General features: G+C 50.7%; 1 protein-coding gene across 1 annotated transcript in view; it reads right to left on the bottom strand.

Moving 5' to 3' along the window:
• Positions 1–15,357, bottom strand: part of Slco2b1 (solute carrier organic anion transporter family member 2B1) — a 45,897-nt gene that overhangs the window by 17,022 nt on the left and 13,518 nt on the right. The window contains 5 exon segments of the mRNA XM_052712203.1: positions 8,059–8,249; positions 10,886–10,984; positions 11,331–11,564; positions 13,126–13,288; positions 14,617–14,754. Coding sequence (XP_052568163.1) covers positions 8,059–8,249; positions 10,886–10,984; positions 11,331–11,564; positions 13,126–13,288; positions 14,617–14,754 — 825 coding nt within the window.

Here is a 15,357-nt window from a genome sequence, read left to right as displayed (position 1 = left end):
TAGGAATGAACTCTTTATATTATTATATGCCCAAATTGGAATAGTTTAGGCATTTTTATTTTTTGAGATAGGACTCATGTGGTCCAGGTTGACTGAAGGTGGCCTTGAACTCCTTTTAAAACAGAATCTCCCTATGTAGCTCAGGCTGGCCTAGAACTTACCATGCCTCAAACTCGTGGTTGTCCTCCTACCTCAACTGCCAGAGTGCTGGGACGACAGCCATGAGCTATCACATACAGCTGACTTTAAAGTCCTGATCCTCCTGCCTCTACATCTCAAGTGCTGGGATTACAAGCCTATGACGTCATGCCCAGTCTAAATTTATTACTAAAAGAAATTGCATTGACTTTTGAATGCAGCTACTAGAGACTTTAGCACCACACACACAGGACTAACCCGTCTGATACCTCCTTTGACATGCTGCCATACAGAGGACCAGGGGACCTTTTCTTTCTCTTGGTCACATCATGGGAGAGTGGTGTGGCCAGGAGGGCTGAGGGAAAGAGGCCAGGAGGGGAAGAAACCAGGAGAAGCTAGATGGCACAGACCGACAACTTCCCCACATTCTCACCAGCGAGGAGCAGACTCACCCTTGAGAGCGGGCGGAGCCTTGTGAGCTTTGTGCCCGGGTCACAGTGTCACCCGCTCCTTGCATGTACATTCCTGTCCGGTCCCCTGCACTGTCACATCTGCCTTGTCACTTCAGTGCAGGTACTGTCTGTTTGAGGCCCGACTTCTTATTGCACTGGTTTGCTGAAGGACAACCCTGAGTGTGAAATGCCACCAAGGAGATGTGGTAGAGCGGGCCAGCAAACTCAGGCTCTCTGGCAGCCCCCAATACATGCTGTGACAGAGGAGATGGGGTCGGGGACAGGAGAGGAGAGACAGATCTGCTGGGGCTCAGGGGGTGAGAAGAGGGGTTCAGAGAGCAGTGTGGCTGGGAAGAAAAGGTGACAGAGCAGGACACAATGTGGCCTGAGGCGTGGAGGGAGCCGGAGCCTGCATCGAGGCAGACCGTGGCCACCACTGCAACCTGACTACAACCCGCACTCCCTGGGGGCAGCAGCTGGGGACAAGTGACAGACTAGGGCCAGATGAAGAGATGGAGACTTTATTCTCCCAACACCCCAGATTCGTGCGCCCTATGCTTTCAATCTGTTTCTCCTTCCAGTCCTCATCTGTTTTGAGGACTGCTGACTAATAGTGAGTTCTTCAGACAGGAAGCACTGTGCTGCTCAAAGTAGAGCTCGGGGTGGCCCATCTGGCCTGCGGTTTGCCCAGGTCAGCAAGCCTGGTAGAACTTCCTCTCTTGGGGCTTGGTGCTGACAACTGCAAGCCTCCAGCACACACATGCTGTGAAACAGGACTTGCTGTGGGCCTCCAGCCATCCTGAAGTTATCTTTAGGGGCAGTGGGGTCCTTGAAGGCTTCATCCTAGGGCTGGGTTCTAGTCCTATGGAGCCAGAGCTGGGCTGCCAGCTCTCAATGCCTACCTTGTGTCATCCCAGAAAGTCGTCACAGGCACCAGCTCTCCGAGAGCTGGTGGCCCTCTAAGGGGGCGGGGCAGAGGATTGGAGCAGAGCACCAGGGCATCCGGTGAGACTGAAGCTGGCCATCAGAAGCTTTGTGTCAACTAAACAGCTCACTTGCCATTCCTGAGTTGATCTCTCCACTCATGTATCAGCATACTACTCGCTCATTCCACAAACCCTTCGCTCATATTTATGTTTCTGCTACTCTTTCATCTTGATTGATTGACCGGTTGAGAACGGGCATGGGAATAGGTTTTCCTGGAACTGAACCTCAGCGGCATTTACAAGCCCTGTGACTATGCTATCTACTCTCTGCAACTCAAGTCCCTCAGGGGTAAACATCCGAACTGTCTCAGCAGCACAGGCAGGCAGTGGGAGAAAAGTAGGATGAGACAACACACAGGCAGAACCCAGTGAAGTGACAGGAAAAACAATAACCGTCAGCTTAACTCCTACTGTTGTACCTAGCGCCAGACCTGAGGTTGCAGGGAGCGCTCAGACGCTCTCCAGGATATAATGGAAGGAAGATTTTGAAAAGCAAAGGAACACAGTGGTCAATCGCCTCACTCCAGTCAGAGTGGCTGGTCAAAAAAGGCGGCACGCACTGGTGAGGCTGCAGGGAAAGGAACCCTCGCACCCCACTGGTGGGAATGGGAATTAGTGTAAGCCAAAAAGTATGGAAGTGCCTCACAAAAACTAAAAATAGGCCTGGGTACACTGCTTGGAGAACATTCACGAAGTCCTGGGTTCGAGCCCCACTACCACATGAACTGGATGTGGTGGCCCATGCCTGTCTTCCCAGCACATGGAAAGTGGAGGTAGGAAGATCAGGAACTCATGGCCTCTTTGGCTACATAAAGAGCCTGGAATACACAGAGCCTTGTCTCAAAAAGAAAAAAAAAAGGTGAAAATAGGGTTGGGGATCTAGCTGAGTGGTAGAGTGCTTGTCTAGCACGCATGTAGTCCTAGGTTTAATCCCTAAAGTAAATAGTAAACTAGTCAAGTAAAATAAATCAACCATGTCTGGTGTTAGAGGAAGCTGCATGCCCATGTTCACTGCAGCATTATTCACAATTACTGAGAGTCACAGTCAAGTTAAGTGTATTAGCAAGAGTCTATTAGCAGGTGAATGGATGAAGACCAGGTGAGACTGTTCTCAACAAGGAACAGCATACTTTCATTTCTCAGGATGGTGGAGTACATTATGTTAAGTGTAAGAAGCCTGATGCAAACAGGTGTTTGTAGGTGGAGTCTAAGGAACTGGACTCAGGGAAGGGAGGGTGCAGTGGTGGTTCCCAGCGGCTGTCGGGGAGGACTTGGGAGCTGCCGCAGAGGGCACACAAAGCGCAGGTCCACAGGAGGGACAAGGTCAAGAGGACTGCTGTACATCGTGATGGTGACGAAGCAACCCGGCATAGTATTGGAAACTTGAGGATCACTCAAAGAACTGATTTTTAAGTGTCCACACCAGACAGCCATCTGCAGGACAGTTTGGTGTAGCCTTGGCCTCCTGTCTACACAGATCAAAATGTTTGGTGTACCAGACATAGGCACACGTTTTACTTGCCTGTTGAAAAATCAATTTGAAAAAACAAACAAATAAACAACTAATGTCTTTTTAATTAGGGAAAAAATAAAGCATTTAAGAATATTAGAAAAAAGGTAGTTTTCTGTTTTGTTGTTTTTCTTCTCTCCCTTAAAGTCTGACCTGATAGAGAAAAGTGCTAAGAATAAGCCCCCTGCTCACTAAGCCCGGGCCAGGCACTGGACCACCTAAACCCCACACTTTGCCTCATTCATTCTTATGTCATTCCAAAACGTAGATGCTTTGTAGATTCCAGGGTCAGTAAGCGGCAGAGCCGGGTCAGTATGGCACAGGCATCGTGAGTACCCCACCTTTCTCCCTTCCTCCTGGCCTTGCTTCCTGCTGCTCAGATGCCAGGGAGACTTCCATGGGGCCTCTTTGGCCAGAGCAGTCCCTCTCTCTGTTGTTTAGTGTGTGTGTGTGTTGAGACAGAGTCTCACCTTGTAGCCCAGTAAAGAGTGGAACTCACTACATTGGCCAGGATGGCTTTAAACTTGTGGCTATTCTCTTGCCTCAGTCTCCCGAATGCTTAGATTACGAGCAGGAGACGCCACAACTGGTTCCATCCCTTCTTTAGCCTCAGTCTTTTTCTCTGCCAAACTGTGGTGTGCCTAGACCAGCTGTTTCTGAGCAACACAAACCTTCATCCAATTTGAAATCTCATTGTGATGTCTGATAAAGGCTGTGACACGTGGGTGGTACACCATGTGCTTAGTGTGTGTGAGACCAGAAGCCAGCGCTGGACAGACAGAAGCAAATATATTACTATAAAACACAAAGTGGGATTTCAGAGGCGGGGGGGAGAGAAAGACAGAGAGAGAGAGAGAGAGAGAGAGAGAGAGAATTCTTCATTCTCTATGTTGTCATCCTTGGTATTATATGGGGTACAGTTTGAAGTCCATTCAAGTACACCCCAAAAGGAACTCTAGCCCTGATGTGAGGAAAGGGAGACTCTTCTTTGACATTCTGGGTCAGAAACTGGCCTCACAGAGACAGACACAGGGCTACCACATGCTGGGCCCCTCTATAGGCCTCAGTCCCTCCTCCTATGAGATGGAGAAGGGGCTGCATGATCACTCAAGTCTTGGGGCTTAGAGGGAATGTAAGGATGCAGTCTCAGTCCTGCACAGCCAGGATGGGGGGATACAAGGGAGCTTCAAGGCTCGTGGGGAGGAATCTAGAGCAGGGCCCACAAGGGGAGGCACAGGTGACAAGGGAGGTCAGTGTCACTTTATACTCTAAGAGACTGCGGCAGGAACCCAGAAGTCCCAGGGGGAATATGGGACATGCAAATGTGAGGACCTTGGTTTGATGCCCAGAATCCATGTGAAAAATTGGGTACAGTGGCACACACTGTAGTCCCAGCACAGAGAAGGTGGAGATAGGCATGTCCCCTAGCCACAGAGATCCTGTCTCAAACACCGAAGAAAGACAACCTAGGCTGTCCTCTGGTCTACACAGGCATGCACATACACATGTACCTACATCTGCACACACACACACACACACACACACACACACACACACACACACACATACACACTAGTGCACACACATATGCTTGCACAAGTAGGTACACACAGATGCTCAGGTACACATACAATACACCTGCATGCACAGGCACACACACACAAGGTCCTCTGATTCTAGAAGACAAGCACTTGAAAATCCCCAGCTATTAGAACTTCATCTGGTTGTGGTAGCTCAGACTTCCCAATTCAGCACTTGGGAGGGTGAGGCAGGGGATCACCATGAGTTTGAGATCGGTCCGGGCTACACAGTAAATTCTAGGCTAGCCCAGATTGAGGCCCAAGTGTCTAAAAAATAAAACCCCAACCAGTCAACAGCAAACACAAAACCCAGAACACTAAGACTATACCTTTGGAATTCTAAACTCAGAATTATTGTAGGAATAACCCACACACAGAGATATCTGGAAATATGACCAAATAGAAGTCCATGGCACCCAGTGGTGCTCAGAGTCTGGGCGTGGCCAGGAGCCTTGATGCAAGAAGCAAGAGGCCTGCCAGGAAGGGAAGCAGGTGGCCAGGCTCCTCCCAGTTCCTGGCTCAGCCCCAAGAGCAGGGGACCTGTGAACAGTGGAGAGTGCCGTGAATGCGTGAATGCGGCATCACTACCCAAGGGGAAATGCATCCAGGAATCTGATGATGATGAATGCCAAAGAGCCCTTCAGAGGCTATTTTTACTCCAAAGACCCTGCAGAGCCCTCATCCCTGAGCACCCATCTCCCCGCACCTGGCCATCCTCCACTCCTCAGGGCAGGTGTATGGGTGTCTCCCTCAACTCCCCTGTAAAAACAACCCAGTGACCTGGAGCCAGTTAGAGGACATAGCCTCAGTCTGTAGATCTGGTAGTTATTGTCTAACTTGTGGCCCACCCGTTAGACACAGGCTAGACCTTCTCATGATCAGACAAGCCTTAGATTGTGTACCTCAATCTCTTGGATACTTTTAATGGCTGCATTTATTTTTAGGGTACTTAGGGGGTTCCTGGGCCCTAAGTCTAGGAGAAGACATTTGAAGAGATTTCCCAAACAGACTGGCTTTGACTGCTTCCTTCTTACCCATCCCCCTCCCTGCAGGAGAGACACATGCAGGATCTAGCGGCCAACCTCACCCTATGGGACCCTTTCTCCTCCAGGCTCTTCACTAGCGACCCTAAGGGGCCAGGCCAGCCAATCTTACTGCAGGCAGCCTGGCCAGCCCTGGCAGCCTCGAGGAGGTGGAGGCAGAGGATCGATTCCTCCCACATCAATATTTATTGCCCAAGAGCTGCTGGAAGCAGATCACCATGTTCTCAGCCTTCAATCTTTTCTTAAGAACCGCTCAGCTCCTCGTCTCCCAGAACCCCACGAGCTGACAGCGTGGATGCAGACAGCCAGGCAGGCACACAATCGGGACCAGCGTCACAAGGCTTCACGGCACACGGCTCTCTGAGCAGACTCCAGGGACCACAGCTGCCGGGACTGCACATTCTCAGAACCCCAGGCAATTGCGCAGGGTTCCAGCAGTGTGACCTCTGCACCTTATACACACCACACATGACAGCAAGCACAGGGAAGTGACTGCCGCAAAAGCACATGGCTGACCTGTGACTGAGTCCAGCAGACAGCCACCCACTCCTATTGTTCTCTGTCCAAATACAGGGCCCCACTCGGAGTATCTGTCACCAGCCACACAGCCTCTTGTCCTCCTAAGGGACATTTCTAATTCCAAAGACTCCTCTCCAGGTTCTGGGAATTTGAATCTTGGCCTGAGCTAGGCCAAGTTAGCTAGAACTGAGATGCCAAGTTCTCATTTTCTGCTGAAATGCCTTCCCCCTGCCTCTGAGCCAGCACAGGTACTGTAAGCCCAGACATTCACTATGCCTGGGAGTCGCCACTGCAGAATAGCACCACTTCTGAGCAAGTCCTGTCCCAGAGCAGGAGATTTTGTGTCCACTCTCTTCCCTGCCCTCCGGTGCTCTGCTGCCTGCTCCCATCATGGCCATTACGGCCGCAGTGGCCTCTCTTTACACACTCTTCCTGGCCTTCAGTCCTTCTGCACACAGCACCTGGTAAAGCAGCTGGATAGTCCTTACTTCCGGTCCCTCCAGGGATACACAAGGATCTTGAAGCCAGCAAAGGTTTTGTGATTCTGGCCCCTGCTGACTGTCCTAGCCTGAGCTGTCTTTGGCCCTGGGGTGAGGTGGTTCACAAGGCTCAGCTGGGCAGACGGACCTGGGCTTAGACAGACTTGAACTCACATTCTAATAAATTGACCGCTAATTAAAAAAAAAAAAATTGATGAAAAAGAAATGGCCTTTTCAGGTCCACTTCCTAGGTCAAATTTTCTTGTTCTAAGAGGGAGGCCCTCCCCCACACGGCAGTCAACACTCCCAGAAGCAAAGCACTATGTGGCTGTGGAAAGTAGAATTCCTTTTGCTGCAGAACATTTAGCAGGATTTGCATAAATTGTTCTTTTGTAATTAGGATGACTTAGTAGCAAGCACCTTACTTAATTTATACGTTGGAGGTTTTAACAAGTACCTTACGTATTTGGGAAAAGAGGAAACACTGTACAAAGCCTCTGATGTAGTCAAGTGTGTATGTATTAAAAATACTAATGAAATTGAAATTATCTTGTCAAAATAAACTTTTAAAACTTGTGTCCAGGGCCAGGCATACACAGTGCCCCTGTCCTGCATGTGCAAGGCCTGAGAGGGTCACACCCCAGTATTGGGGGGAAAGAGCTGTGTTTTCTTTGTCATTTCTTTTTTTACTTGGAATCAACTTACTGTCTTCTGCCCTCGTATTTTTGTGAATTCCAGGAAAACTGGGAGTCCTTGGCTTAGACTCGTCTATCCCGCCCTGTGGGTTACAGCTCCTGGCTTTTCTGTCAGATGTGTGACCTTGGACCAGGCCTCCCACCAGCCTGGCCCAGAGTGCTTAATGTGTACTTAACCCTATCATGGTGCCTTACAGGGCCAGGTTCATGTCTGCTGTGGAACCCTATGGCGAAGCCGTCTGCACTCTCTTGTCTCTTGACCCTCCTCTCTGTGCTTGCCTGTGTCCTTCTGTGTCCAGCTCAGATCCCTCTGCTCTCAGGAACTCTTCCTATACCGAAGCTTGACAACATCCACTTCTTAGCATTGTCCAGCACAGTAGGAATCTCCAGAATTTCTAAGTGACCGACACTGAAGGACGTGAGCCCCGGCAAGCCTGTGTTCTCACTACAGGACTCCCTGACTTGCTGTTGAAATTGCACACTTCGTTCTACCTCAGGCCCCACATCTGGATTATGGAAGGGGCCCATGATGGTCACTGTGCAGGCCCGTTGGGAGCAGGCAGCGGAGCTTGCTCAGGAAGGATAAACCCTGTGTCAGGAAGCATTATGGTGGGTTCTGGAGCCTGAGCTGGGGCCAGTAACGTGGGGGTACTTACCTTGCTGACAATGGACGCTGCACCAGCCAAGATCTTTTGCCTTAAGTGAAGCTCGTGTTTCTCCTTGGGCATCTCTCTGGGGAAGAAGAAGTAGGGGCTGGCAGCCAATACCACCAGTCCAGCAGAGATGAGGAAGCCCAGCCACCAGGCGCCCACCCATCGGGGGTCTTTTGAGGTCAACTTGATACCTCCTGGAAGAGAAAAAAGAAAAATGATGGTGTTAGTGTCACAGTTGGTAGTCATTTCTACCTCTGAGTACCTTTAACCACTAAGCCAATGGAGTGCTGAGGGGAATCCCTGGAACCCAGTGATAACATATCTCTGTACCTCAGTTTCTTCCACTGTGACATAAAGGTATCAATAACACTAGGAGATGAAGTTTTATACATCATAGGATAGGGTTGTTTGGAAAATTACAGAAACTAATCTCTCTCTATATATATATATATTATATATATAATATATATATTATATATATATGCTCCTCCTCTCCTGCTTCTGTTCCTAGTGCAATTTCCACTATCAAATGAAGTATTACTACTGAATCAAATGAAGGTGGGACTGCTGCTGTTTTCCGATGCTCGTGTTTAAAGTAACTAGGACTGCTTAACAGAAATATTTGATGTTATTGAAGACATGATTCAAATGACCACAGGGTTGGGGGGAAGGGAGCTAATGAATGTGTTCCTTTGGCAAGCCCTGTCCCCATGGCTTCGGCCCCTTGCCTGTCTTAATTAGAACATGATGCATAACTGTCTGTATAACTTCTAAGGCAGAAGGCTGAGGTGGGGGCATCTTCCTTCGGTCTCCCTGTGTCGGGGAGCTATTTTCTCTGAACTGAAGGGAGGATTGTCAGACTCAGGAGGCTGAGAAAGCTACAAGAGCCACAGAGCCCCTCTCCACAGTTATGAAAGCAATAAGCAATTTCTGGGTGGGAGGAGCCTCCCTGGCAGAACTGTCTGCAAGTTGTGTAGGAAGCTCCAGGGAGACAGGTTCTGCGTGCTGTCATATACGCTGTCGTGGGCCTCTGGGGGATGCCCTTGAGACCTCCACGCTCCTCTGAGTAACTCCAGTGAACCCAGTGGCTCACCAAGCTCGCCTAAGTTTGGTCTGTCATCACGGCCCTATCTGAGCTGAGAAGACATTCGCTCACTTCTCTCCAGGGAAAGTCACACAACACCCCAGCATCACAGGTACTTTATAAAAATACAAGTCCCCGGCAACACCACCCAGCAGCTCACACAGCCTGTTCTCCAGGGGCTGGATCCTGAGCTTCTCCGGGCAGGGGATGAGGGAGCAAAGCTGACAATTAGCAAATGGATTTCCAGAGCAGGGATGGGGTGGCTTCTCCACTGATGGAACTCAGTGCCTTCCTTATTGCTTGTCTGCCTTGGCCGCATGTCAGACAGAGCCTAGTTCCTCTTCATGCACAGGCTAGTCTGTGCCTGCAGCAGGCAGGAACCACCCACCCCATGAAGAAAGAAGGACCTGGGAGGTGGCTTGGAGCCAACATCTACCCTGTATGCCAAGATGATATCAACAGTAATAGGAAACACATTCTGTTTCTCAAGCGGGAGACTTGAGAAACTTCTGGAGGCATCATTTGGGAAACTAATCTCAGAATCAGCTAGAGGTCAGAATGGGCCAAGGAGTCTGGCTAAAGCTTGGTCTGAAGGTGGCCAGGAAGAAGGTGTGTAGGGGCCTCAGAGCCCTGGGTCCCTGCAGAAGTCTCCCAAGTGGAGGTGACTAGGAAACCTAGGTCACCCCAACTCCCAGGGCCTTTCCCTCAGGGTATCAAGGGGCTGGTAACAGAGCTCAGGTCTGGTGTTGGGGCCCAGTGTTCTAGAAGGGAGAGATACGGGCAGAATTGTCCAGACCTGTCCTGACTGGGGAAACCCGTGGGGAAAAGCTAGAGAATGACCACCCAGTCACACATGTGTGGCTGCTGGCTCTCTAAGGAAGGGACGGAACTTCTGAGCAGTAGGAGACAGAAGGCACACCTGGAACTCACATGCTGGCATGACAAGCAGTCAACTAAGAAGCCACAGTGACCTGCTCTAATAGAACGCCCCCACCCCACCCAGCCCCATCCCCCGGCACATGCAGGGATCCAGGGCTCTGAGGCCCCTACACACCTTCTTCCTGGCCACCTTCAGACCAAGCTTTAGCCAGACTCCTTGGCCCATTCTGACCTCTAGCTGATTCTGAGATTAGTTTCCCAAATGATACCTCCAGCAGTTTCTCAGTTTCTGAGGTAGTCCCTTCACTAAAAGGGTCTTTGAGGTTTTCCAGGCTGTGTCTCAACTGGGAGAGACCCGGGGGAACACACAGTCACCGAGCTCTACCCTCAATTCTCAGCATGCTATGGCCCTGGTCTTAGGAAGCCTTTCCTCCTGAAGATGGTGCTCCCTACAGGCTAAGAGGGAGCCTGTATTATTGTCTGTCAACAGTACGGCTGTGCCCCTGGGGGAGGGAGGGTATGCAGGAGGGTAGGGTGGTGACAGAGGGCACAGCTCCTCAGAAGATAGCACTTTACAGTTTATCTCTGACACTTCACTAGATTCTAGACACTCTTGGGAGACAAGAGGCTAGAAATTATCTCAAGAATGAGGAAACTGAGGCCCAGAGAGGGGAAGGAAAAGGTTTGTCCATGGCCAGTGTTGCTGACAGGACTCCCATATGGGTTCCTGGTTTTGTGCCTCCCGTAAGACCAGTGGTCAGTTACTCTGTGTGTGTGTGTGTGTGTGTGTGTGTGTGTGTGTGTGTGTGCGCGCGCGCGCACACGCGCGCGTGCTTTTAAGGATGAATAAACATTTTATAGACTCACCTTTTGGCATCCGGTCAATGTCCACATAAAGCCGTAGCATGAAGCTGCCCAGCCCGTAGGCCATGCCCGGCCCCATTGTGGTTGCGGCAAACAGGATCCCTGCAATACAAAGCCTTGGTGGGCATCCCGTGGCACCACCTGCCATCAACATCTCTTGCCTATCATCAGTACGTTCCGTCATACCTCAGTGGGTCTCTGCCTATCCTTACTGGGTCCCTACCTATGCTCAGCGTGTCTCTAACCACCCTGAGTAGGTATCTCTGCCTGCCCTGAGTGGGTCTCTGCCTACCCAGTCTTCCAAGAGCAGTCCTGTCTCCTGGTCAGGGATGGGGAGTTCTCTAGGGCTTCTCCAGAATTCTCTTGGCCCATCCTCATGCTTGACCTCTCTTCTTCCTGCCTGGGCCTGGCCCCATTCTCAGAGCTTAAAGGAAGAGACCATCCTTACCCACGTAGAGGGGTGAGTTGCTTTGATGGGCGAAGTCGTCAATGTAGGAGATACCATAGGGCTGTATGGGCACAGCACCTATGCCGAGCAGGGTCTGTGCTGTGAACATGATCCCCACCATAGTTAGATGCTTGGTTTCTGTGCGGCTGGAGCAGCTGTCGTTGGAAAGGACAGAGGCTGGGGCCACAGTCGTGGGCAGGCACAAGGAAGTTTCAAAGTCCTGTGACCTATTTTCTGAGAGAAGACAATAAGAATACAACCATAGCTAAGACGAACAATACTCACCAAATGTAAGGAACTGTTGTAAGTACTTGGATATAAGTCACTCAACACCCCCAAAACCTAGGGTTCACAGACCAGAAACATGTCAACCAGCTGGGCTCTGCAGTTTGACTTCACAGTTCCTGTTCTTAACTTGCTACAGGTCACCTTCCTGAGCAGGGACATTCAGAAGGGTCATGACAGTGGTGGCTCTTTGGGTGGAAGGACAGGGGTGACCAAAAAAGGTAGAGTTTGAACTGGGTGGAGAACGACAAATAAGAATTTTCCAGAAAGACAGGGAAGGAGGGATATTCCTGGGAGAGTTCACAGTCAGGTAAACCCAGGGCCTCAAAAGGACACAGTGTTGAAATGAGATGTTCCAGACAACAAGTCACAGAGTAGGGTCAGGCTGGGGCTACAGGCAGGGCTCTTATGTCCTTGGCATTCATTTTGGGGAAGAAGCTGTCAGTTCAGGACATGGAAACAGAGCACAGGAAAGGGCATTTTCTTAATTTAGTACCAGACATTTATTTATTCCTTGACCAATATTTGGTGAGCAATATTTGGTCTCACCAGTATTTGGTGAGACCTTCGTTCTATTATTGCCCCCAGCCTGCTGAAGTGGCCATCCCTTTGTGTCAGCAGGGACAAGGCTGTCAAGCTCACCTGGCGAGCCACACCTGGTACTGGGAAGAACCATGCAACCAAAGTCATCAGGGGCTGTCCCACTGTGTGACCCTTGCCTCTCTGGTCCTCACCCCTCAAGCGAGTCTCCCAGACATTAGACATTCTGCAGACATTAGAAGTTTAAAAGCAGAATACTTCTGGGTGGGGTCTAGGTACGGTTCTAGCTGTGGGCCTGGGCTTGCACCTCCCTCTTCGGCCTTGGGGTCCTGAGGCCATCGTGGTAACCTCTGCCCCGTGGGAACACTGATGCCATGGTGAGCGGTGTCCCGTTCCCAGTAGACATTACATACAATAGTCATCCTAGAGGTCACATTTGCCTTTACTGTCCCTGGGTGTCCAGGGTCTTGTAGATGGCCTGTCCTGTCCCACAGCTGCATGATTACCGCAGAAAGGATAAAGTGAGCAAAGAGTTGTGCATGTCAGAGCAGGGAGAGGGTCATAGCAAACTTTGACCTGATCTTGTGAATGCTGAGGCTCTGGCAGGAGAAGAGCCCAGAGCTGGCAGGGAGGACAAAGTGTGACCTTGCACAGAAAATTCTCTGCTAAAGCAGAAATTGTGGGCAAAGAAACAGGAAGTCTTACTTTTCAGCATCCTAAGATGCCCTGTTGACAACTATCCTCTCCGCTCTAGATACCCACTCAGCATTTTTAAAAAATAAGAGACAAGAGCTCACAATGTATCCCAAGCAGCCTGGAACTCACCCCAGGGTGACCTCAAACTTGTGGCAATCCACCTGCCTCTGTCTATCGGGTACACTGGAGTGACATCCAACCTGGATGCAGGCTTGGAGAAGGGCCCCGTGCTCAGGACAGAAGTTCCTCAGTCATCACTTTCCCAATGTCTTACCAGGGCTGTTGTGGTCATAGTGGTATGGTTCTGAGATGAAGTGTGGGAGCGCCATGAGCAGACCTGCCAGGGCCACCAGGATAGCCCCACAGCCAATCATACGGGGCCTGTGAACTCGGCTGCCAAAGTAGCTCACGAACAAGATCAAGGATACGTTCCCAACCTGCAATGGGATGAAGTAGCAATTAAAGCTTGGCAAAGTCCTTCCTTTCTGTGGCTCCTTTCAGTGTTCCCATCTGTACACTAGACTGGCTAGTTTGAAAAAGAACCATCCTGATATGTATTGAATGGAGGTTCTGAGCCAGGCATGATGGCTCATGCCTGTCACCCCAGTACTCCAGAGAGTAAGTGAGGCAGGAGGATGGCTGGGAATTCAAGGCCAGCCTGGGCTACATAGTGAGACCCTGTTTCCACAACAACAAACACAACACAAACTGACAATATCATGCAGATTTTGAGTCTTCCTAGGAAAGGGAAGGGTCTCGTTGCCTCTTTAGAGGAGAAAAATGAGGAAAGCTGGTCAAGTTCATCTTGGAGGCGGGTGAGCAGTTGAGGGAAGGGAATTGGAGCTTCAGGGGCCTCAAGAATGAGAGGCGCAAATAGTCTGAAACCAAGGGTTTGAGGCTTGGAATTTCAAGTCTTAGACTCATAATCCCAGGGAGCTAGGAGTCGGGTGGGTGAACTCCAGGGTCCTCAAAGGAGTGAGCCACATCAAAGGGTTGTCGGGTACTGACTGTGGGGTAGAGGGATGATCCCCATTTACCAAATGGACTGACTTCCCCTCCCCACATGTGAGATCTGGGAGTAGCATCACGCTGAGACTCATCTGGGGATGGGACACTGTGCAGCTGGTGGTTTGGGTCTAGAAGAATGTGGTTTATTATCCAGGGAAGAGAATTTCACAGAAATCCCATGGGACTGGGGAGAACAGACTTTTCCTCCCAGAGAAAGACAACATCTGTGAGAGATGGCTGAGGCCCAGCAGAACTGATTTCCACCAAATCTACGTGGAGCAGCTCAGCCTCTCCCTGCCTGGCTGAGGGCCACAGGCAGGGGCCTGTGGATCCAGGGCATCCTGGGGTCAGACCTCCGCCGCAGCATCACCCCTCCCTTCTGTCACCCCAAGGTCGGTCAGAGGGTGTCTTGGAGGTAACTCAAGCCTCTCTCTGGGACAGTAGAAATGAGTTTCTGTGATTCCTTCCTGGGACAGCCAATAGCGTCCCCTAGCAAAGGGCTCCTAAGGGCATGATGGCTGGGTCCTTTTTCCTACTAGGATGATCCAGGGCAGGAGGAAGCTTTTTTGGGCTTCAACCCTAGGCCAACATGCTGTGAGAGGGGAGCTATGAAAGTTTTGGGGAGCAGGCAGTGTTGGGGGCTGCATGGGGGCACAGGGAGGAAATGTTCACGGGTGTAGGAAAGGAGGCTATCAGAGGTGGGAGTATAGGGCTCCCCCAGCATGCACTCCTGAGGCGAAGCTAGGGATGACAGTACCTCGTTGAAGGCAGCCAGCAGCCCTGAGGTCTGACTGGACAGTCCAAAGCGCTTTTCCACCGTGGAGATGGAGCTCTTGAGGTAGCCGGAGATCATGAGCTGTGCCAGTTGCAGTATACTGTGACACAGGACAAAGAACTGTAGGAGAGGTGACGGTGGCAGTGGATGGACACCGTCAGAAGTCAGGGAGACAGAGACAGAGTTTGGGTCAGAGGGACAGTGAGGCCAAAAGATGAGCAAGGAAGAGAAGTTGGGTAAACAAAGTCAGGGGAGGCAGATATATGAGAAGAGGGAAAAAAAAGAGGGAGGGAAGTGAAGAGATGAGAAAGAGAGGGGAGGGACGGAGAGAGGGAGGGAGAGAGAGAGAGTCAATTGGAGTAACCCGTGGAATCTCATTCAGGTTGACAAGTTAAGGTAGAACTTATGGACAGGGGTGCTACCAGAGACACACTTGACTAAAACAGGAGCATCAGAGCCCTTTCGACCCTCTGATCTCCCCAGGCATCAGGCTGGCCCTTTCTCCCTGCTCTGTACCACCACTCCCTTCACCAGAAGACTCTCCTAGATCTCCCAACCCCATTTCCACCCCATCCCCACCCTGTTCTCACCCAGTTCTCACAGAACTGCTATGGAGACATTCCCTCTTCCGACTTCCCTAAGCTGTCCCACTTCATCTCACCCCCAAACAACCCAGCCTGCCTGGAAAAAGCTGGCAGAATTCCTAGAGGAAGAAAAACTTGC

The sequence above is a fragment of the Peromyscus californicus genome, unplaced genomic scaffold (assembly GCF_007827085.1).
Source record: "Peromyscus californicus insignis strain IS unplaced genomic scaffold, ASM782708v3 Scaffold_4__1_contigs__length_199733344, whole genome shotgun sequence".
NCBI lineage: Eukaryota > Metazoa > Chordata > Mammalia > Rodentia > Cricetidae > Peromyscus > Peromyscus californicus.
Note: the sequence above shows the minus strand (reverse complement) of the source record. Positions and strands in the feature narration are given on the sequence as shown.